Source organism: Notechis scutatus, chromosome 3 (genome assembly GCF_049901735.1).
Source record: "Notechis scutatus isolate UNSWTSFEM ecotype Mainland chromosome 3, rNotScu1.2, whole genome shotgun sequence".
NCBI lineage: Eukaryota > Metazoa > Chordata > Lepidosauria > Squamata > Elapidae > Notechis > Notechis scutatus.
The window spans coordinates 94151918-94177346 of NC_142011.1; the positions used below are offsets into that span (position 1 = coordinate 94151918).

Here is a 25429-nt window from a genome sequence, read left to right on the forward strand (position 1 = left end):
ATTTCTATTCACAGACATTTTACTAGTGTTCTACTTACTGAATTCCTATTCACACAGCTTGCTTCCAAATAACATCTATATAGCTCATAAAAGATTTCTTAAAGTCTCTTTGTTAGGCTAAATAGCTCCTTAGATTGTCTTTAATTCTGCTGACAGTGAAGCAAATACCATCAATATATCTGCATTGATTAGATCTATAGGGAGGCAGATAAACCATGAACTTGTACATTGTACCTACATAAGGGGGTCAGGTATTGAATCATTACCGAAACATCTTGAAATCAACCATTAATCATGGGGGAAAAACAAATAAAGTTTCAGTATTTACTTTTTTTTCATCTTTTTTTCTTAAAAAGAAAAAGATCCTGCCAATTTTAGCACTGACCAGATACATGTAAATGAATTTCCTGTGTTGTAATATGAAGGGCCAATGGATTTCATATCTCCTGTGTTGCATTCAAAATGGCTGAACAATTTTTCATACTCAGTAATAAAATTGCCTTCTTTTCTACCTTAAAAGCTATATGATGTACTCACTTCATGAAAATTCAGGAAGCTGAAATCACTCCTTATTAGACTGGGTAGCTGAATGTCCTAAGTTGTGAGCATTTCCAATACCACAAGCTTTTTTCAATTTTCTGTTATCAACATGGTGCACATTCCTTAACAACACCCACCTTATTTCCTTCTCACCATTAAGAGGTCATAGTGATCTAATCAGTTCAAAGAGTTTTTATGATATGTCATGCTTATATCTTACGCAGGTCATTCTATCTTCAGGCTATTTTACATTTTGACAAAGCAAAGTTTTAATACATGATTGCTGAGCTTTTATTCTACTTTAAAAAAATATTATCTAGATTTTGTATTTGAATAGAGTTCAGCAATGGGGAAGAACAATCTTAATTCTAACATGGAGGTTATAAATCAATAAAGAATTAAATGCATTAAGCTCATTGACTGTTTTGATTTAATTTGTTCTTTTATTCTGACTGATTTAATTCTATCCTTCAATTGTTAATGCGGTTCAGTACACAAGGTGAATCTTGCTATTAGAAGTACAGATAAAAGTACTTCTAGAACTTTCGGAGAATAATTGACAAGACAGGAAGCTCACATAACATTATGTGCTGCTGAGCATTTATATTATATTAAACAAAAGTAGCAATGCTTTAATTAGCTATCTTAACTGTCAGATGAAACCTAATGGTTGCATTCACGCAACATGCTAAACTCTCTTTGGTTAGGATTTCTGTGAATTAGAATAGCATTCATACAAATAAGCATTATCAATCACACTAAAAATCAGTTAAGACCAAAATTGCTTCAGAAACCTGAAACAGATAAAGAGGGTCAGAGGGTCAAAGAGATAAAGAGGGATACTCAATGCAGAAAATGCAACATTTAGAAAATGCAACGTTCTGGATGTGGCTGAAGATAAGGCCATTTATCAGTTCCAGGCATCAATCCTTCCGTTATTAGGGACACCCAGAGAGAAATGCTTCCTGTTGAACTTATTAAAGGATGACTTGGCTGCTGCATTTGAATACTGCACCCAAAATGACCAAGTATCACTTTGTTTTCTCTTCCTGCCACTTTCCTCTTCTTCCTAGATCAGGGCTGTCAAACTTGCGGCCCGTGAGCCAGATGCGTCATGCGCTGGCCACGCCCACACCCACTTTAATTAAGGGGGGAAAGTCATGATATGTCATATGACAATGCCGTGACTACACGAATTTGACTCCCCTGTCCTAGATATTCAATCCTATTGTTATTTATTTGCTAGTTATCCATTCCATCTGAATAGTCATCCATCTCAACAAGCAACTCTGAGCAGAAAACAAAATAAAAAGCTATTTCTATGATCCAAAATATCTGCCTTCAGATTCCATCCTGTGCTATTCCAAGGACAGTACAGAAATAAAAACAGATGTGGAAACAGAACTAAGATTTCCATTCAATTTGGGCTTCATACCAAAGCAAGATTGATACAGTCTATAGATTGGACGTTAAGATACAAGAAGTGTGCCTAGTTTTTCACCCATGTTAAATGACCAGTAACATTTAATCTCCTAAGACAATTTTGTGTGTGAAGTAAGCTGGTTTTTAGGGTGTAGCCTGAGCAGAGAATGATTGTGAAGCAGACAATCTTATTATGGCCTACATGCTTTAAAATGTAGAGTTTAAACTGTCTTGTTGGTCTTACTCATTCACTCAGAAACAAACCCCATTTGTTTACTTCAGTGGCACTGCTTTATCTGTGACACGCAAAAACAAAACCAGAGAACCAACATATCACTGTTCCATCATTGTTACTTTGTCTTTAAGAGGGGGGAAAAAGCAATAATAACAAGGATGTATTGTGTTGTATTCTTATAATTAAAATTAAAAATAATTTTTTTAAAAGGGAAAACAGCTGCTTTCCGCCATTTCCTCCCATACCTTCCCACCTGCCTCCAAAAATGGTAGCAGACTATATATCAACCTGTGAATGGAGTGAAGACAGGTTTTGTACTACAGGCCACAGTAGCCAAATGACTTGGAGAAGTTTGTAATTTACAAGGAATTGAAACTCAGTGCATACAGCAGACCTCATGGCTTGAGACAGACCAGAATGAAGACCGTTCCTTTTGATGTTATACCAGGAAACACTGCTGAACGTTGTTTTAGCTGCTGGCTGGGGGTAATTTGATGATGTCACACATTCCTGTTCTCCAAAAATGGTGATTGGCTCATGGTGGGATAAGATGGAACTCACAAATTTTCACTTCCTTTATTCATGCATCAGGTTTCAAATCTTATTTGAAAAAAAAAATTCCTATCTGAAAATTGGGAAGTCGCCCCCACCCCCACCCACCCCAAGCCTAATTGTAATACAGGACAGAGCTTGAAAGAGATGGCAGGTCAGGCTGCCTTCTCCTGAGAGAGGAGAACACAATTTTCAAGTAGAAAAATAACAGACTGTTCCTGAACATGACCCTCATTTTTTAAGCAGACCTTTTCTGGAGAAAAAGAGAGAAGAATAACACCATCTTCTTCCACAGCAAATTGTTAAAATAAAGGCATATTCGCAGCACATCCACTTATAATAAGCCTGACCTAGCTCTGTGGTCCATTTTCCCCCTCTTAAATTGTACCTCTATAAAAACTTTTCATTATTTGAGTTACAGAAAACTTTATTCTCTAGAGTATGATTATTTAGATGACATTTTTTTCTTATGTCCAATCATCTTTCCTTATTTGTGGAATTTTATGATGCTGGGGAGAAGTGGGGAGAATCATGACTGTATCATCTTCCATTTATAATTTTCCTGTATCTTCGGGTTTTGGTTTTTTTTTTGCAATTTTGGTTCTTTCAAAAATAAAAAAGACAAGGAAAAATATAAAATGCGGGTAGTCCTCAATTTACAACAGTTCATGTAGTGACTGAAATTACAACAGCACTGAAAAGAGGGATTTCTGACTGTTTTTCACACTTACAACTGTTGCGATATCCTCATGAACACATGATCAAAATTCAGACACTTGTCAACTGACTTATTTATGATGGTTGCAGTATCCCGGGGTCATGTGATCCCATTTGTGAATTTCTGACAAGCAAAGTCAATAGGGAAGCCAGTTTCACTTAACAACCATGTTACTGACTTAATTATAGCAGTGATTCACTTAAGAACTGTGGCAAGAAAGGTTGTAAAATGGGGCAAATCTCACTTAACAAATAACTCACGTGGCAACAGAAAATTTGGGCTCACTTGTGTTCGTAAGTCGAGGACTACCTGCAGTGTCACACATTGCTTTTAGTTTGATTGATTGCACTAGAAACTGTTGATGTGGAAAGGATGAATATAACATCCACTGAGGTGGAAAAGGAATATAATAAATTTATTAAATTCCTGATTTTCATTGGTATGTGGGGATTAAATTCAAAAATGAGAAGACAGATCTAATATCTGAGATATTAAGGCTCATGTCCCCCTCAGATTTATTTGGTTTGGGATAAATCTTCATTTCCTGGTTCATTTAGATTGGAAAAAAGAAGCAATAATCAACTTTCTAATCCCAAAATTTTGAAACTGAATGTGTATGCCTAATAGGGGAGTCCATTTTCAAACACTATATTGATGTACATAAGGAAGATCTTTATATCTTATACCACATCCAACCCCACCCCATCCAATCCAACATCACTCAAAACTGGGCACGCACACCCCTAACTACCTCTATTCTAACCACAACTGGCCTTAAATGCAAGCTACTCAGTGCAAGAAGCCTTGTAAATAAAATACCTGCATTTCTCCTTTTACTAAATATGGCTAAATTCGACATATATTTGTCTGTAAAACATGGCTCAACGCATCTCTCCCTGACTCCATTATCACAGTAAGGGACTATCATGTTTACCGATCAGATCATGAAATCCGTAGAAGAGTTGGTGTTGCTATCTTCTATAAAAAGTCCCTACATCTAAAAAACATCCAAGTTACCCAGGAGCTTGCTCTTCCTGAGACCATCGTCTGTGAACTGTCCTTAAATATCACATTTTGATTCTTACTATGTTACAGAGCCCCTGATTAGGACATCAAACATGCAAACAAGCTAAATACACTACTAACATGGGCAGCATCCTGCCCACACGCTTTTATTTTTCTTGGTGACTTCAATCTACATCATATTAACTGGACCCTTTATGAATGTACAACTGAACCCACACATGCAACCTTCTACAATGCAGTAACAAATCTGGGACTAGAACAACTAGTAACCAACAACACTAGACTTAACAACTGCCTCGATCTCATCTTCTGCAATAGTTTGAATTCAATTTATGGAATATAAATTAAAGAACCCTTTTCCAACAGTGACCACAACATGATTGACTTTTGTCTCAACATACGTCCACACAAAAATCAACACAATGATGTAATCCCCAATTATAACTTCAGAAAAGGCAACTATGATCTTATAGACAACAATCTCTCATCCCTTGATTGGCAATTTCTATTCACTGGATGCAATACTGTAGAAGACCATTACAACATATTTTTACTTGAAGTCAAAAGATCATCAAACTATATGTACCAATAACAACTCCCAAAACCAGAAAAAATAAATAACCCATAACAATAAGGAAGCTTCAATCCAAAAAGAAATCACTTTGGCGGAAAAATAAATCTGGTCACGTTGCCAACTTCAAAAGCTGATACAAAAATTTATGCCACCAGATAAAGACTGAATGCACCAATTATCACCTTAAACAAGAAGAAAACCTTCTACACACCAATTCCATCTACGCTTTCTACAATTTTGTAAACAACAAACTAAAAGACTCAAGGTCCATCCCACCCCTGAAAGGACCTAATGGTAAAGACTGCAACAATGACACTATTAAAGCCAACCTCTTTAACACATTCTTTGGCTCAGTATTTGTAAACAGCAATGGATCATGCCCAGTATTTCCTAGTCAAACCACAGACAACTACAACGATCTAATACATATCGATTTTATAGAAGACAATTTTGAAAAAGCACTACGCAATCTAAAACCATCTCTATCTATTGGACTGGACAGAATATGTGCCTACTTCTTAAAAAAGCTATCCACTGCCAGAGCTGAACCTCTAAGCATAATCTCTGAAAAATCTTTCAGGACCAGCTCCTTGCCAAAACTATGGTCACAAGCCACGGTCATCCCCATCTTCAAAAAGGGAGACCCCAGCCTAGTTGAAAATTACAGACCAATCTCTTTATGCTGCGTCACCTGTAAAATCATGGAATCAATTATTAACCAATCCATCATCCTCCACTTAGAAACCAATAACCTACTCTCTAATAAATAATTTGGTTTCAGGAAAAAACTATCCTGTAATCTGCAACTCTTACACTGCAAAAACATATGGACTACACAACTCAATCAGGGCAAAGCAAGAGACGCAATCTACATAGATTTCTGTAAAGCCTTTGATTCAGTGGTACATGACAAACTACTCCTAAAATTAAAATCCTATGGTATCTCTGGACACCTGCATAACTGGATAGAAGCATTCCTGGCAAACAGACAACAAATGGTCAAAATTGGGAGCGTCCTATCAAATTCTGCACCTGTCAACAAGGCAGTGTTCTAGGACCAACTCTTTTCATACTCTACATAAATGACCTCTGTGATCATATTAAGAGCAGCTGCGTTCTCTTCGCTGATGATATAAAGCTATTCAACACCACAGACAATACTGCTACCCTTCAAAAAGACCTTGACTATGTATCAGAATGGTCAAACAAATGGCAACTTCAAATCTCAACAAATAAATGCTCTGTCCTACATATTGGCAAAAAAATAATAATCAGAAAATAAAATACAGGCTGAATAGTCAAGACCTTGTTGATGATCCAAACTCTGTCAAGGATCTTGGAGTACTCATCTCTAATGATCTAAGTGCTAGAGCCCACTGTAACTATATAGCCAAAAAGGCGTTAAGAGTTGTTAACCTAATCTTACATAGCTTTTTCTCTGGTAATGTTACACTACTAACTAGAGCATACAAAACATTTGCTAGACCAATACTCGAATACAGCTCATCAGTCTGGAACCCACATTACGTATCTGATATTAACACAATTGAGAAAGTCCAGAAATATTTCACAAAAAGAGTTATCCACTCCTCTACTCATTGCAGAATACCTTATGCCACCAGACTCGAAATTCTAGACGAGAAAACCTAGAACTACGCCGCCTTTGGTCTGATCTAAGTATAGTATATAAAATCATACGTTGCAATGTCCTACCTGTCAATGAACACTTCAGCTTCAACCATAACAACACAAGAGCACACAATAGATACACACTCAAGGTTAATCACACCAAACTTGATTGCAGGAAATACGACTACAGCAACAGATTGGTCAATGTCTGGAATACTCTACCTGACTCTGTGGTTTCTTCCCCAAACCCCAAAAGCTTTAACCTTAGACTGTCTACTATTGACCTCACCCCTTTCCTAAGAGGTCTGTAGGGGGCATGCATAAGCGCACCATGCCTACCGTCCCTGTCCTATTGTTTCTTTTATTATTTTTTTCTTATATGTATCCATGTATTCATAACTATGTTTTTTACTTATACCTATTATCTTGTAAGCAATTAACAAAAATAAATAAATAAATAAATAAAAACAAAATAAATACATCTTTATATTGTAGGAGTTCAACCCTAATCCTACCCCTATTTTTATTTGCATTTTTTCCTGTATAAAATAAAAGTATATCTAGAGGACTTCTGTATAGAATCATATATACTTCTGTGCTTAAATAAATGGCTATTAAGTCACCTTCCCCGTAAATTAATTGATACATGTTTCATATGTGATACCTATTTAAAACCATTTTTTATTCATAAAAGTAATCTAACATGGTTTGCAAGAGCTTACATTATCATATCCTTTGTGAATAACAAACTGTATATCCAGAAAAATCTTCCTTAACAACATTCTGTGATTCATTTAATGCATTTCATGAACATTATTTGCTATTGCTAATGTTGCAACAACAGATCTCGTAGCAAGACCAGCTCTGATCTAACTCCATTTTTCACTTGTCTATCAGTCAGTACGATTACTTTCACGCTTTTCAAATAAAGAATATTTCAAAACTAATTTTAATACCTCAGAATCTACATTTTTTTTAAAACAGGCAAACATTCTGGCTCAAGTATGTACAATGCAAGATCTAGTTGACAGTGCTAACTTTATTGAGGTACAAGATCATGAATTAGGAGTAAAAGGATGCAAACTCTTTGAACTGGAAAAAAAAATCAAGCAAGCATATCAACTAAGGACATGTTGACACAGAAGGAATAATGGCTACCCTGGAGAGCAAAAGGAGAAATTTTTAAAAAGAGCTAAAAAATAGCCTGCTTTTCTTTTGAACATATTTGTGGAGCATGCTGAAAGAATCATAGCTAGTTTTTTTAAACATCTAGATAACCACAGTCACAAAAGGATTTCTTTCTTTCTTTTTTTGAAAGAATGGAAAAAATGCTTGAAAATAGATAAATGGCTTAGTGGTTCTTAAAAGGACAGTAAGTATGACCTGCTTGCAAGGGTCCTATTTTATTGATATATGCAGCTGAAACTCAGCAGATGGCACCTCCTGCTAGAAATTCATTCTCCAGCTGTGCTTTCCCATTTCATTCTTATCATAGCCTTTTTCTTGTCAATTCTAAACAGCCTTCTAAAGTTAATAAACAAAATGATTTTTTTTAATAAAAAGAAAGACACTGAAATATACAAAGTACATAGGGTATATGTTTGAATTGCTCCTTTTTCCTATTGTTACCCTAAATTATTTTACCAGGCTTGGGGTTCAGTAGGTATGGTTGATACCATATATTGGTTATGCTGGTTTGTTACTGTTGAGTTTATTTTGTATCTTGACTGCTGTTTTTCTGCAGGTTGTCATTGTCTATTTTTTATTATTATTATTTTAATGCTTTTTAAAATGTATATATTGTTAACTGTCTAGAGTCATGAACTGAGATTGGTGGCCATATAAATTGAAATATAAATCAACAATATAAACAATAAATAATCCAGCTGTCATAATTATGTCAAGAAAATTTTAGAAGGCTCACAACTGTAGCAAAGAAAAAAGAAAAGAAAAGAAAAAGGGGGGAAGGAAGGAAGGAAGGAAGGAAGAAAGGAAAAAAATAATTATGATTTATCATCTTGATTTCAAATAAATATTTTTTTAAAAAATTAACATCTGCCTATATGATATAACAAATGCAGTAAGTAGTGAATCAAAATATAATTTTGATTATTGGGATCATACTTGCAATGTTAAATATATTTTACTTAGACTCGTTATAATCAGAAAAATAGTAAAAAATTTAAGGAAGATTTGCTGCTATTGCATTAAATTTTGATGTGTTTTCTAAGAACATTAGCCATAGGATGGTAAAACAAAGACTTACGTTTTAGCCAAGGAAGTAGCTTTAAAGAAAAGTTATGTGCTTCATATAGTCTTTTCCTACTATGTATTTAATTTTAATTGAACAAATTTGAAATTAAAGCTGACCGCCCCCCCCCAAAAAAAAACACAACAAAAAAAAAACTAAGCAGTCTCAAAACTGGTTAAATCTTGAACAGAATCCACTAGAATTAACAGGGCTGTAAACTAAATTTACGCTTACTCTCAAGATTAAAGTTAGAGACCATACCCATTGGTCTCAAAAAGTTAATAGCTTGGTTGGGCCTTGTTAGTGCTTGGACTTGAAACCAATAGGACTAAGCTAGAACAGAAAGTTAAAAAAAAACCTGTAAGAAGGCAATGGAAAACTACTTATTAGTATTATATACTAATAAGTATTATTTATTATTGCCAAGAAAATTACATGGACTTGTCCATGACATCACCAGAAGTTCACCTCAACTTGAAGGACTTTTTATCTGTTTTTGTTTTTATTTTTATTTATTTGTTTGTTTATTTTTTGGTCTTTGCATCAGGACTTAGATTGAGAGTTTTATTTCCCTTTTATGACTTGGTTGCAATGTGTTTTATAACATACATTATATAAATAAAAAATACCATGGAATCTGATGTAGAAATAGAAAAACTGGTTTGTTTCAATATACATTTTATCACAGTTACTAACACTTAAAAAAAAATGAAAGCCAGAGTTAGGTGGGGTTCAGTTTGTTCAAAACTGAAAGTTACAATCGGCACTATTACCATTCCATTATTTGTACATGTAAACTCTGCTGGGTATAGAGCATTGGTGTCAAACTCAATTTCACTGTGGGCCACATCAGGGTTGTGTTTGACCTCAGAAAGCAAGGGGGGCATGGGCGGGGGGGCAGGGCCAGCATGATGTCACTCATGTTGGGAGATGCCTGTGGAGGCCCGAGTGCTCTGCCAGCAAAAACAGGCTCCCGAGATCAGTTTTCAGCTTGACAGCCTCCTGCAACCCTCTGCCAACAAAAATGGAGCTCGTGGAGGTGTGCGTAGCCCTCGCAAGCTGCATTTTTGGCTGGGACAATCTTTAGCAACCCTCTGCCAGTGAAAATGGAACTCAGGGGCCATGAGTAGTCCTCCATTTTCATCTAGGAGGGCCTGTGGCAACCCTCTGCCAGTGAAAGCAGAGCTTGCGGGTCACAGTCCTCATGAGCTCCATTTTTGCTGGCAAAGGCATCATGGGTAAGTCCTTCACTGTTTCCAGGGCAGCCCTGCAGCCCAGATCTAAGCACCCCATGGGCTGGATCCGGCCTGCGGGCCTTGAGTTTGACACCCCTGGTATAGAGGATAGGGGTATCACTGGGCCTCTTAACAGCTTGGAAAGCAACCATTATTTCGTCCTTATTTAAACCACTAGATATTACTGAGAAAGGAGAGTGGCTCATAGGATGTGGTATTTGTATTGTTTTGTAGCTAATATTTCCTTTTAGCTCATGATTTCATTAGAAGACCACCCAGAGTAGTCTCATTTTGAAGGGTTACCTTTTCAGATTTGACTTCTGTTTAAAATATCTGAGCCAGGGTCACTTTAAAAAGTGACTTTGGGTTAATCACTCTCTCTCAGTGCAGTGTGGTTATAGTGGGGAAAATAGGAGGAGAAAGGTGTGTCAGTTATGTTTGCTGCCTAATTTGTAAAAATAATAAAGGTGGGAAATAAACTCATATTATTTTGAGGTAAAATCTAAAAATATGGGCCATATTGGTTTCATTTGTGATGGCATTTGTGGACCTTTAATGGTACAAGACCAGTTTGGTGTAGTACTTAAGGCATCAGGCTAGAAACTGGGTTAGTCTAGTTCCAACTTAGGCACCGAGCCATCTGCAAAACCTTGAGCCAGTTACTTTTTTCGGTCCTAGGAAGGAGATAATGGCAAACCATTCCTGAAAAAGCTTGCCAAGTAAACAGCAGAGACTTACTTGTCTGGGCAAGTCTCCAAGAATCAAACACAATTGACCACAATGGGAGAGAGGGGGAAACAAGTGGTAATATTTGAGTATCAGTTCCAGGACCAATCATTTTCTCCAACAAAAGCCTGAAATGAATGGCTTTGCAGAGATGTCTAAGACCCAACTACCTGATCTAGCAACCCACATTTCAGAGAATCTGGATATTTATTGCTATGTGAAGGAGCTGTAGTGTTTTAAATGTTGCTAGATTGTAAGCCCCCAGCATCCCTCATGATGAGCCATGCAGGCTGAGCTTGCTGAAGCTGTACTTTAGTAACATCTGGAACATCAGAGTTTTCTCATGTCTTCTATAAATGCTTTAATAATTCTAAAATACATCAACCAAGGCTTTCATATACATCAAAGGAAAACTTTCATATCCTGACCACCATCCATAAGAAATTCTGAGCACCCTAAAACTCTGAGCAATTTGGCTGAAGCAATGAACAAAAAGGCATTGCTTCCATAGAGTGCACCTCCTCATTGTAAAAACTAGAGGAAAATATTCACAAGACTGACGTATCCCTGCTTTTTTTTTAAGAAAGTGCCTAACATGGTTTTGCACTTCTTTTAAAGGTGTTGTCTTCTGCAAGTTTAGAAAAAAGACAAAGGTTCTCCTTTTTCTCCTTGAATTTTATATCTGGCAATCTTTCCAAATTTTACTTCCTCTCAATGGTGCCCAAGTGAAAGAAATACAGCCTTATTAAACATATCTCCGGTCCGTGGACCGGTGGTTGGGGGCCCCTGTGTTATGGGGTTTAAATTAATAGAGACCCATGTAGGGAGTAGGAATGGTTATTTTCTTACATTCTTCTTTATTATTACTCTTCTTAGAGCATGAAGCATTTTTACCAACACACCGTGAGAATGTTGTTGTTTTTTCCTCCTGGTATATTTTAACATCTCATTCCAACTAAATTCCCCCACTAAGCTGTAGGTTGCAGAGTGACCTGGGGCAGCTAAACTCTGGTGGAAAATCTCTCTCTGCTAGGAATCTCCGAGTTCATCTAAGGGCACAGTGCTATGAACAGCACCACCATTAAACCTCTCACAATGCCTTGATGTACCCTACATCATGGGCATTGTAGGAAATTAATACAATAGCTAGACTCAATGACTGTCTTACTCAGAACACAAGAATAGGTGTATCTATCCAGGTAGATATCTGCAATGAGACACCATCAACTTGCCGGTCTCACTTCTCACTCCAATCTCCCTCACAAACTTGTGTTAACATGGAAGAAAGAATGTAAATAAACTCCTAAAGAAAAAGCGGGATATTAACAAATGAATAAATCTAAGAAATCATTAGGAAGAACATTGAAATAAATGTAGTAGGGCAAACAATTAGGTAATTCAGGAGCATTGTAAGGTGCCGGGCTATCAATTGTAACTTTATAATAACAGAGCACTTTGAATGATTATTTGGTTTCTCTGCCTTTGTACTGTGATGTATGCTCAAGAGATTAACAAAATTAAAAGAGAAAGAAAAATAGAATTTGTGGTTAGAAACCATAAATTAACGTTTAAACAGGCAATAACAGTGTCACAAAAGCCTGTTTAAAAATGTTTAAAAGCATTTTCTAAAGGAGTAACACTGGATAGAACCTTCTGTGTGTTATGTATCAGAAAAAGAAACCTATGATCCCAGGATCACTTCAAAGAGATCTTTCCTGCAGATTAGTGATTCTCAACCTTTTCTTCATGGTTGAGAAAAACCATGGACCCTTTTAAATACCTTTTATGGCCACAGATTATGGCCACTGACTCACCCTTCCAAGACCTAACTCAAGATTTAAATCATAACATTTCTTCAAGCCTTTGTGGACCCTGTGTGATGATATTGTCCCCCCGCCAGAGGTCCACAGGTTGAGAACCACTGCTGCAGATCATAATGTCTAGACAGGTTTGTAAGAAAAGAGATGGTCCCAAGATAGTCGGATTATAAACCATATAGTCCTTTAAACATCAATTCCAGCAATGTGGTAAGCAGTTGGCAACGAGCACAGTCTTTACCTGATCCCCAATAGCAGCCAATCATCTTGCATCAACAACTGCAAGACCCTTTTTGAGGATAACTGCCACAGTAAGCATGTTACAAGTAACCCAAGTGGGAATAACTCTTGCCAAAACAGACTGCACCAGCTATAATTATGCAGAGGTGCTGCTCACCACAGATGCTACCTGCAAATTAATTAACAGCCGTGGATCAATAGACATTCCCGTTCCACAGAGCTGCTCCTTCAGAGACTACACAACCCATTCAAGGCAGACTGAGCTTCAGACTGCAGCTCCTTATTCACCTACAGTGCCCTTTGCCTTGCCAGCACTGAATATTTCTTTTGTTTCCCTTCCTCTGCTCTAAAAATAAATCAGGCAAAGGAAGAAATATCTCTCCAACTAATTTATGTGGCAAGAGTAGAAGTGAAAGTCAGAATATGAGAACTTGGGAAAAACAGCACGTACTCTGATGGGAAGATTTCTATGTACTTAATCAACTACTTAAGAATGCTCTCTTTTGGTTTTATTTTCAGAAATGCATATCCTATTTATTCATATGCACACAGGCAGCAATGCATGCTTTCCTTTTTCACAAAAAGAGGCACCTTGTCTGGCTGAAAAGTACAGACAATATCCTACTAACAGGTGATGTGATAGATGCACAAGTAGTCCCACAACCTACAACCACAATTGAGCCCAAAATCTATGCTGTTAAGTGATAAATTTGTTAAGTGAGTTTTGCCCCATTTTATGACTTTTCCCTCCACATTTGTTAATGTGTATCACTGCAGTTCTTAAATTAGTAAAACGGTTGTTAAATGAACCTGGTTTCTCCATTGATTTTGCTTGTCAATAGGGTGCAAAAGGGGATCACATGGACTCCAGGATTCTGTAACCGTCATAAATCTGAGTTAGTTAAGCATCTGAATGTAAGTCACATGACCATAGGGATGCTGCAATGGTCATAAATGTGACAAATAGTCACTTTTTTCAGTGGCATTGTAACTTTGAACAGTCACTAAATCAACTGTTGTAAGTCAAGGACCACCTTTACAATCACAGAAGAGAAGACCAACATGCAACTATTCCCTTTCAAAATGATAATTAAGGGAAGAAAAAAAGACTTTTTCTTCCTTACTTCTCAGTTATGAAGCAGATATATCTTGAAACATGATTCCTAACTCTTAGGTAATAGTTATCATTTCTATAACAGTAATTGTTAGGATATGTTGGATATCTATGTCTGTCAGGCAGCCAAAGAAGATTGCAATCTGGTTTTTGAAGAAAATTATTGCCATACATCTTGTCCTGTTCAACATCATATGAATTTACAGTACCAGGGAAGCTGCAGAAATAAACACTGCGCTGCATCAGCAAGACAAATGGTTGAAGAAGGAACACAAGTATGTCCTGTATTGCATATATTTGCTTTCATACCATGATCCTTCAAGCCTTATATTCTCTCTCTTGATGACCAATTTAATAAGGAGATGACCAATTTAATTGGTGTTTAACAAGATTGTTGGGAAGAAAGGTGTTCAGAAAACATTTTAATGCTCATTTTCTAATTTCAATATGTAACAATATGCAAACAGACTTCTTTGAAATTTATACTTTTCTGAATTTGGCAGTCCCATTCTGCAATAACAAAAAAAAACCTACAATGGGTACAAAAAGTCTTATTACTGCCATGTGCTCATTACAGCTGTTTTAAAAAGCATATAAGAGTAATATTTTGACAAAAACATCAGGAAAAAATTGTTCTGTTTACAGTTTGTTTGTTCGTTTATTATGCCTCCCATCTCCCGTAGAAGGGATTTTTACCCAGTTTTACATTGTCAAGTTAGTATGTATGTACAATTCCTTTAAAATTCTCATTTGTCTATATTTTATGATGCAATTATATTTTGTCAAAAATGAAAACTGCAAAAAAAATAATATATTGACAAATTTGCATGCAAATCTTTATAAAATGGGGCAGGGAGAAAAATTACAGGATTAAAAAACAAAAAAGAAGCTGCAAATTCAATACTGATATTCCTATTCAGGAAACCTGTATCAGTGCTGGACTTTTGGACTCTTCTTTTCAATCTTAAAATCTTGAACAGATTCACTCATATAACAGGCATAAATACTGAGAAACACAGCTGACAAACTAATAGAAGTTCAGAATACCCGCCTTCATATATTAAAAAAAAAAGTAAAACATGGATTATTTTAATGGATATTGAATCGTGGTGCTTTTACTTTGACATATTAATATTTTAAATTTTAATATTAACATTTCAAAAATGTTTTTCATTTTCATTCACACCTTAAAAAGTGAATTAAACTGAATAGTAAATGTACACAGAAGAATAAGATTTCCTCCTTCTCCCCCCCCCCCCATAGATGTATACAAACTACTTTTTAAAATTTGGTAGCAATTTTGTAGCAAGTTGCAAATTAAGCTTAAATTAATCTACTTAGTATTAGCTGTAGACAACAAAAGCAGAATCACCTGGACAGAGCTATGCATTAGAAAGAAACATGGAGGGGGGGGGTCTTCATTCTCTCCTTATAGCACTAATTTGACGAGAAGAAAATGGCTTGTTGCATGAAGAATCATTAGTGAGTAAAACACTACTAGCCTTTTAGATGGAAAACAGCTTACGCACAAATAGATTGCGCGAGGCCCTTACAATACAGAGTCACCTACTGTGAAACTTCTATAACTCTTAGATTTCCATATCCAGGCAGATTAAAAACTCATAACAATGTATTTATTCCAGAATTAAATCTGCTCTCATTTGTTGTAACAGGATTAAAAAAAAGTCCATATAAAGGTAGTCCTCGATTTACAACCACAATTGAGCCCAGAATTTCTGTTGCCAAATGAGACATTTGTTAAATGAACATTGCCCCATTTTACCGCCTTTCTTGCCACCGTTGTTAAATGAATCACTGCACGTGTTAAGTTAGTGACACAGTTCTTAAATGAATCTGGCTTTGACTCTGCTTGTCAGAAGTTCGCAAAAGGGAATCACTTGAAACTTAAACACCACAATTGTCATAAATATGAGTCAGTTGCCAAGCATCTGAATTTTGACTATGGGGAAGCTGCAATGGTCGTAAGTATGGGAAACGGTCATGTCACTTTTTCCAGTGCCGTTGTGACTTTGAACAGTCATTAAATAAACTGTTTGTAAGTCTGTATTTTATGAGAAGCTGTAAATGTTACTAGCTAACGCTTTACATACAAACAAGGCAAGTGTCCCATTGCCTTGTTTCTTAAATGGACAGTGCACTTTTGTGATCAGGCTCGACATCATCAGTGGAAAGAAAAGTAAAACAAACAAACAAACAAAAAACCCCATAGACGATGTAAACTGTGGGACCTCAATATTTTCTAACCACTTGAGGAACTGTTGAAATTAACCAATGGGAATGAGAATTCTTAAAAGATGGAGGGCCAGTGTTATATACAATAATATAGTGTTTATACTGTTACTAAACTGTATATTCAACAGCAAACAGATTTAGAAACTGGCTGCTAGTTCTAGGTTTAGTTCTACTAGTTTTAGTTCTACTAAACATGCAGAAATATCCTTTCGAAGAGGATATAGATAAAGGTTCAACCTTTCCTGTGGTCAGGTTTTTTATCACTTTAAATCAAGCCATGAGCATCTTCTCACCATCTAGACATAAAAGATGCACAAAGACTTTTATCAAGTGAATCAGTTTTCTTCCTTTGAAAGATAAGCTTTTTGGCTTATTATGTATTTGCCTGAATTCAAAATGGTCGTTTTTGGGGTTCCCAAGGAAATGAGAGTTATACTGTACAATAAGCTCAGGTTTCCAGAGACTCAAAATGGTTCACAAGCCTGATTAAGTGCAGTTGAAATAAAATGGCAGTGCAGTACATGATGATTTGTTAACCACCTCAGCCACATAACCCAATCAGTGGAAGAACATGTATAAAATAAGATTTCTAATCTGGGACATCATTAAAAACAATGGTTAGTCATGACAGCATAAAATGAAAGATACAGATGTGTCATCCATTATGAATACTTGTATGGAGTATATATGCAACATATTGGCATCATTTATAATCTGATGATTTTAATTAAAGAAGAACAAAAATATGTGATGCAGTGGAGCTTGAAATCTGAGGAACTAAATACAGGATCTGAGATTAGGGAGTGGCTCAAAATGCAATGCAGAAGTCCATCTTAAAGCAGGGGAAATTCATTGTAACATGATTGCTTAAACAAACACGTGGAAAAAAAACTCTGTACTTGTATAAAATCCAAATGTGAATCTATTGAGTTATATATCATACTAAGGAATAACAGTACTAGGACTGCAATCTTAAATGTTCTTCACAAAAAAGCCCAAATTTTAAGCACTGAAAAAGAAAACATTTTTTTCAAAATCTGTTCCAAAAGAGATCTAGGAAAAGTCGCTTCACCTTCACAGTGGCGTGAACACTTTCATAGTTTGCACAGCCCAAAGACCACATAGGCAATGAAAGAAGACCTTAACCCCTAGTGGACAGCATCAGATGCAGTGTGAAAAAAACAAAAGCCAAACTACATGGTTCAGATCCCAAATGATGAAGTTATCTGGGATTTTTAAAAAAAGTTCCCTATGAAAAGAAACTACTTCCATGTGAACACCTCTGCTTCCTTGAATGTTGCAGGAGTGTTTAGAGCTCATTTCTTCATGCTGCTTGTTTATCTAACTCAAGATTGTACCTGAATTTTACTCAGCCAAATGGTGTTGTTTAGTTTGAGGTCCTTGATGATCATAGAATCGTGGAACTCAAAAAGAGACCTAAGACTTTTTAAGGTTGTGGTCAACCCCAACCTTTCTTCAAAACAAACAAACAAAAAAAAAAAAAAACTAAGCTTGAGAGACTGACTGTCAATTTTAGAGCTAATTATTTGACCAGACTGAGGCAACAATTGCTGCTGTTGCTACAATTACCAAGAGAACCTGTGGTATCAAAACAAATGAAGGCACCTACCATTTATGAAAACTTCCATGTCCACAAGAGCCAAGCCAAACACCAAGAGTTCTAGCCACAAAAACATGGTTATATCCAGTGGTTATGTGTATCCTTACAAAACAGCATGTGGATGTCTGTCTCTGGAAAGTAAAATAAAAGTTATTGCTCTCTATGAAAGTCATGCAAAGTCCCCAGCATCAAATGTAGAACAGGCTGTATGCATACATTGAAACACGTCCTTATAATCCAAGAAGCAGCTTCCTCTGTCAAGCAAAATTTTAACTACTGGCAGTCACACTCTACAGTAAAGTGATGTCAGTTCTGCTCACTTCTCTAAAACCACTTTTTCTTCTGTCTTCAGTTTCCAGGAAGTAACAAAGAGAGTTTTTCCCCACCCTAAAGTTATTGCAGTGCTGTGCTGATATCCTACTTAAGAAGCAATTGCTTCTGTAGAATTGAATGTTGAAAGAATTTTAAATACTCTTGCCTTTGATCAAAGAAAAAATAAACCCTGCTATTAAAAAAGAGAATAAAGCAAACTTTTCTATGATATAATATAGTGACAAGTTTAAAATCAAGTCTACACTAAATTATATAATTCTTCTTTAAAGTACTCACTAGTAAAGTAAATGAAGTAACTGTGCTGCAACTCTCATTCATGATCAAGGAAGCTAGCTACGGTTTTGGACATTATACAATAACATAAGAATAAATTAACCTGAGTACTAATTTAAGAATCACTCATCTAAATTAGATGTATGCAACTTTTTTTTCAGACCGAGATCCATTTTGGGCCTTCAAGAAGTAGTAGTGGAAGGTCTGCCTTCCAAAAATGAATGAGGTTGGGGGGAAATCAAACTAAATTTAAATATAATTACAATTATATTCATATTAGTGTGCATCTAATGTCTCTTTTCTTTTATAGTCCAGTAACAACTTTTAGAGGGGATCTATGAAGAGTGTGCATTTCTTTTACTGGTTGATCTGAGTGCTGTGCAACACCAATTCATGGAAGGTCCATCAACTGACTCTATTTCCTCTGCTTTCCTTACTGGCAATCATTTACACACAAATAATATATGTCACTATGGGGACAAGTCGTAATATGTGACTTTTCTCCAATCTTCTCTCCCATGTCAATAACTCAGTGAGTAATCCTATGCTAAAGCAGTTTTCAAAGCAGTAGAACTACTGAAGTAGAGACATTTTCTATGAGATTGACAGCCATACAAATTTGATTAGTAAAATATAAATAAACCCTGATGGAACTGTCCTATGATTTTATTGGTTTATTTATTAAATTGATATGCCACCCATCTCACTCTGAAAAGGAACTTTGGACAGCCTAAAATTAAAATATATATTAAAAAGCATTAAATACAAAAACAAGAAGCAAAAATGGTAAGATGGTACAGTGGTAGCATCTTTTCAGTGAATTCACCTGCCACCTTAAACACTCCAAACTAAGTGGCAGAGCCAGGTTTTAACACCCACCTGGAAAGCCAAAAAGTGGAGGCGGACTTCACCTCAGCCTGTTCAAGGTGATAGCTGCAGTAATTTTCACAAAGTTTACAAGAGGGTTGATTTGGGAATAGGCTGGCATAATATTTATTTCCATAATGGCCTGTGAATCATCAGCATATGTGCTGAAAGGGAGAAAAGATTAGATGATCTTCTTGATGCTATCAGACATGGCATCCAAATTCTTGGGAGACAATACTGAGTCCCCCACTTACCTATTGAAGATAATCACTAGGCATTTTCATTGTTCCAGGTGTTAGCTTCTTATGCTACATTGAAAAAAAAATGGGAAAAATGGGAAAAAATGAAGCAAGAAGATATTGAAAAGTGGAATAATAAAAATCTCCCAATGACTCCTTTGACATGTACTTCAACCATTTCTAAAGGGGATATAAAATTGTTTCATAACGCTCTCTATATGGGAAAAAATACATTGTGTAGATATACTAACTTCCATTGCAAGAGCCCATATACACAATCTTTTTTCTTTCAAATCCTGACAATATGGTAAAGTGTGTGTTGACATATCTCAAATGCCTGAGCATCAGCCAGTTATGGAAAGAAGTAATGAGCTTTCAGGACAACAAACTTTCCATTTTTGAGGAAGAGCCAATTGTTCTGATTTTAGTAAATGCTAACCTCCCTGCTATTAGTCACATCATGGAAGAGTTGAAACCACGTTCAATTATGATATAATTGAATATGTTGTTTAATATATCAAAAAAAGACATGTAGTAGCAGCTGCTCATATGATTCACAAGTGTAGGTAGAATTCTGAAAATACAAAGACAGATATGTGTTTGCCAAATGATCATTTAAGGGAACCTGTTATCCTTTATGCTATTTATAACAGACCAAGTATTTAGCAATTATATTAGCTTTCCCATCTCCATCTTCATTCTGCAAATCTTGTCACCTACTATATAGCTATCTGCTGCTTAGCTTCAAAGAGCCCATTGGCAATTCCATCAAACAGACGTGCATAATTGGTCTGATGTCAGTAATAGGAGTGATTTTTTGTCTGTCGTTGAGTCTTGGGGTCCATGCCATGGCATCTTAAGAGATTTAGCATCTATCAAATTAGATAAGTGTTCTTTCTACTTTCTCTGAAAGAGAAATAAAATGGCTTTTCTGGATCTTGCCAGCTCTAGGTACATGCCTTCAAGGGTTCCTTTTAAAAGAAGTTTTTGGCCTGAAATTTCATGAAACAAACATTTCCAATACCTCTGCTTGTCTAGGTCTATCAAATGTGGGCTGTAGAAATCCAGATGATCAAACAAAGAGATGCTGAAACTTTTAACTCTTTCCTCTCTTCTTCTAGTCATCCAGATGTTGGTAGCTCTGATATGATAATTTTAATCTCATCCATTTTTTCAACCAGAAAAAGTATGAGTTGTGTGAAACTGGCTCGATTAGGAGGCTAGAAAAAGATATTTAATGAGAAGGGAACTCAGAGAGAAATAAAGAGGAAAAAGATGGGTCAAAAAACAAGTTCACCAGCAGCCATGACATGACATGTTGCATACACCTCAACCAGCAGGTATATGCAACATGTCATGGCTGTTGGTATCCTTTGCCTCTTTTTCAACAACTTTCCACAAATTCTTGTTTTTTTTTCTTTTAACCGACTTCTAGGACATCAGACATTGTTTGAAGGAAGAATGAGAAGAATTGAATATCATTATTGTCATTTTTTTATACATAAGATCTTTCTCTAATAGACCAGCTGCACTTTTATTCAATTTCTCTTTGAAGTTCATCTAGAAGGAAAATTACAATATTGATACAGGTAAATCAGTGTATCTGTGTCTGTATACAGTATATGAATTATGTGTTTGTGTGTGGGGGGGGAGGTATGTGAATAATACATTCAGCTGAAGAAAGAATGATTATTTGGAAAAGCAAAAATATGGAAGATACCAGGTTCATGCAGTCCTTGCTGTCAATTACTTACAATTTTCTCAGTAGTTGTTAAACTTATTATACAATGGGATGCATTTAAAATTTATGCATAATATCCCTAATGATGCCTTCACTGTAAAGTTTTATAGGGCTTTGGCTAAAAACAACAAAGAGCAATACAGTGATTTTTTTAAAAGACAACAAAAATTTCTGTTGTGAAATTTTGGGGGAATGAAGAGCTCAGGATTTACATTAGTTGAAGTTATCTTTCAGAAATAGCCAAGAACATAACTGAAGGGAAAAATTGAAAGAAGTAAGGGAGAAAGAAAAGATTCAAGTAAGTTAACAATGTTAACAGGAAATCTGAAAGTAGGATTGATTTGAGATTTAATTATACTTTGTACAGACTCAATAAAATACAATTGTATTATTTATATCCAAGTTTTTCTCTAGGAGCCTGATGTGGTACACATCCCTCATAGACTTTCCCCAAAACAGTCCAACCTGCATTATACTCTCATAATTGATTGAATGCTTTTAGAATGCTAACATTCTTTTTTGGCTAAGCAAACAAGTTTCCTGTTCTTCTTTCATACATCTTCCTGCTCCTGATGTATGTATCTGTGGGTGTATACATACATACCTGTGCACGCATATGTGGGTGCTGACTTATCTTCACTGGGTGATCAAAGAGGTGAGAATCATGCCATCTGGTAAAAACAAGGGCACTTGTTACACTTAACATATTAGAACTATCTTGCACTTCCCTGGAATTGAACCATCTGTTAGAGGCATGTTTAAATAATCCTTCATATTTAGTTAGACATTACGCTGGATGCAGGACAACAATTATTTGCAAAAATAAATGCTGTACCTGGTCATAGTAAGATCTTTTTAAAAGAGTCTTTAAGAGAGTGTTTGGGAATAAAAAGTGAAAATTACTTACAAGAGTTTAATAATAACATAAATTAAACTAGCCTTTTTTGAACTGGAGTTATATAGTACGCCTTAAGAAGATAGCTCTGTTAATCTTTTCCACCACTGAAAATTATTTGCTTCTAAATGCTTATGAAATCAAAAATGTGAATTCATATTTATGAAATTAGTTTATGTGAAACCTAAATATTGTAATAATTAGAAATGATTTTTGACCAAAAACAGTAACTTAAAAAAATTGAATAATTGATTCTGAAACCTAATCAATGAATGAATCTAGAAGAGGAATTAGAGAGCTGTGATCAGATTTGACCATTTAAAATTGTATTTAAGATTTGAGACTGAATTTAGCTAAAACTGTCTGAGAGATATAAATCTCCTAGAAGAGGAAAAGTTTTTGAATATAGGTGGGAAGAACTATTATAGGAAGTGAGTGAAATATATTTGCTAAGTGTGTATATTGTTAAATTGTTTAGGGATATGAACGTGGAAAGGAAACCAGAGGGATAAAAAGGGAAAATGGTGAATAATGAGATGGAATGGAGAATGGAGAATATATCAGACTAGCTATGTGGAAGTAGCCTACTGCATACTAGTTAGTTCCAAACCAAATTAAATCTGTTTTATTTCAATGTGCTTTCTTTTTCTTTTGTAGTTAGGTTTTGTTTTAGTTATTGATTTCAACTTAGTTATTAAGTATTTCTTCGATGTTGCACAGTCTTCAGGGTCCTTTGGGATGGTCAGGTTTATAAGTATTTTAAAACAAACAAACAATAAGACTCTGCCATCCAATATAGGTAACTAAAGAAAATCTGCTAAGGAGCTTCCCAAATCATAGTGTATGGGGGTCTGGAGCAGATAATGGGCCTTTTTGAGTGGGTTCTTCATTCTATGGAACACCTATCTCCTGGAAGTCTGATGGCCCCAATCCTCTTTGCTTTCTAGAAGGAAATTAAATCTGTACCCATTCAATGAGATTTTTTGGTTGTTAGTGGTTTTGGGTGACTATTGTAGATAATTTACTACCGTGTTTCTCATATAATAAGGCCGGGTCTTATTTTTTTTGAGCCCCGAAAAAATGGCTAGGCCGTCTTTTCGGGTGACTTAATTCCCCCTTGCATCTTCGGGCAGGCGGGCAGCGACAGCTTGATGTTGACCTCGGCGTTGGTGGGGCACTTTGTATCAGGGTCAACGCAGGCAGCACCATATCTGGGTGTGCAACAAAGTACTTCCTAACGGCAAGCCCCCTGCCATTTCCCCCATTTTGCATGTTTTAATATAGGCCTTAATTTGGGGAGGGGCTTAATTTCATTTCATGCCTATAAAACATGCTGGGACTTCCTATTGGGGGAGGCCGTATTGTTGGAGAAACAGGGTATTACTACTATTACTATTGAAGTGATGTTTGCCACAGAGAATCTGTACAAATTGAACTGGATTGTAAATACTGATTGATAAAGAAATAAACAACTAAGTATTTAAATATAGATAAAATATTCAGGGGATCTTCTCATTAAATCATGCATGCAGCACTTCTTACTTTTTTGCAGTGATCTGAAATATGTGCAAGGATTACCTACACTATAGCATGAAAAATGGAACTCTGACAAGTAGTCAAGACAGTATTTGCCTTGAAGAAGTAGGTGGTTTTCAACAGAGCCATTTCATGCTAGACTTTAGTTAGTATGTCCTGTGCTTCACATATATTGTCCCAAATCATTTCTATTGTACCCAGCTTCTATGCCACTATCTATAGCTTCATTTTCCACTGCATCTTTGCCCCATCTGTGCCACCAGACTATGGTTTCCCCTTGTCTTATCATTCCTCCATTTCATTGATACAACATCTACCTTCCCTTCTCATCAAGGTCTCCACTTTTCTTTTCCAACCTATTTCTTTCTTTAATGTTTCATTCGTCTCATTATTCCATTGTTTTCCCTCCGTATCACTTCTGGTTCCCATTCTATTCTCCTATTTTCCGTCACTCTTCTGTCAGCTACTAAAGCTGCTTTCTTCTCGGGATCTCCTCCCATATTTTAAACGAGTGCCTTTGAATCTACATGTCTCTGTGTGGGTGTGGGTGTTTTACTCCATATTTATTAATTTATGATTTGTGTTTGTATGTATCTGCATTTCCTTCTCAGTTACTGTGATTTTTTTACTCCTAACATACATGGATGTTAGGTATTTTTCTATGTGCGTATGTGTGTTTCAGGATTTGTATGCATCTATTTTTGTGTGTGCGTTGCTTTGTATTTCATTATTTTGATGTATCTGTACAAATGTGTGTATGTGTCTTTGTATGAGGAGGTTGTTTCTTTGTTGGTTTAAGTGGTACTTTGTATTTCTATCACTTTCATTTATATTTATATTTCATTTATATTTTCTCCTTCCTCCAAAGCACATTGTTTCTCTACTATCTTCCTCCTCCCTCCCACAATATTCTTGAGAAACAGAGTGTGTTGGTGGTGGTTAACAACTTCTAAATTGCATTTTGCATGTTTAATTCTCACATGAAACAGGCAACTGGACAGCAGAGATGATCCAGTGGAACGAAGCACCTGCATTAACATTTCTTTACAATTCTCGCTCCATCAATTCCCTCACCTGATGGGATTAGTATGTTCAGACTGTGTGTATATGTGAATGTATGGGCCTGGATTCTGTTATTGCAATTACATAAGAAACTAAGTTTGGTTAATTTTAGTCTTGGTTACTGAATTAAAACCAGTTGTCATATTTTGCACATAGAACAGAATGAAAAAGCTTACTTTTTCTACTACTCTTACTATTAATCTTCTCATCACTCCTTATCACCCATCCCCTCCCACTTGTGACTGTATGACTGTAACTTTGTCGCTTGTATCCTTATGATCTATATTGACTGTTTCCTAGTATGATTTGATTGCTTATTGTAGCCTATGATTATTATTAAGTGTTGTAGCTTATGATTCTGGACTCTTGATGAACGTATCTTTTCTTTTATGTACACTGAGAGCATTTGCATCAAGACAAATTCCTTGTGTGTCCAACCACACTTGGCCAATAAAGAATTCTATTCTATTCTATTCTTACCAGAAAAAAACAACTCAGTTTATCTAGAAGTAAAAAAAAAAATCTTGTCC

At 35.9% G+C, this 25429-nt stretch overlaps 1 protein-coding gene across 1 annotated transcript in view; it reads right to left on the reverse strand.

Moving 5' to 3' along the window:
* PTPRC (protein tyrosine phosphatase receptor type C) overlaps window positions 1-18270 on the reverse strand; it is a 93987-nt gene extending 75717 nt beyond the window's left edge. The window contains exons 1-2 of the mRNA XM_026671740.2: window positions 18170-18270; window positions 17963-18084 (exon numbers count right to left, since the gene is read on the reverse strand). Of these exons, the coding sequence (XP_026527525.2) occupies window positions 17963-18029 (67 nt within the window). The 5' untranslated portion in view covers window positions 18030-18084; window positions 18170-18270. The remainder of the gene's footprint in view (window positions 1-17962; window positions 18085-18169) is intronic.
* Between the last annotated feature and the right edge of the window lie 7159 nt (window positions 18271-25429).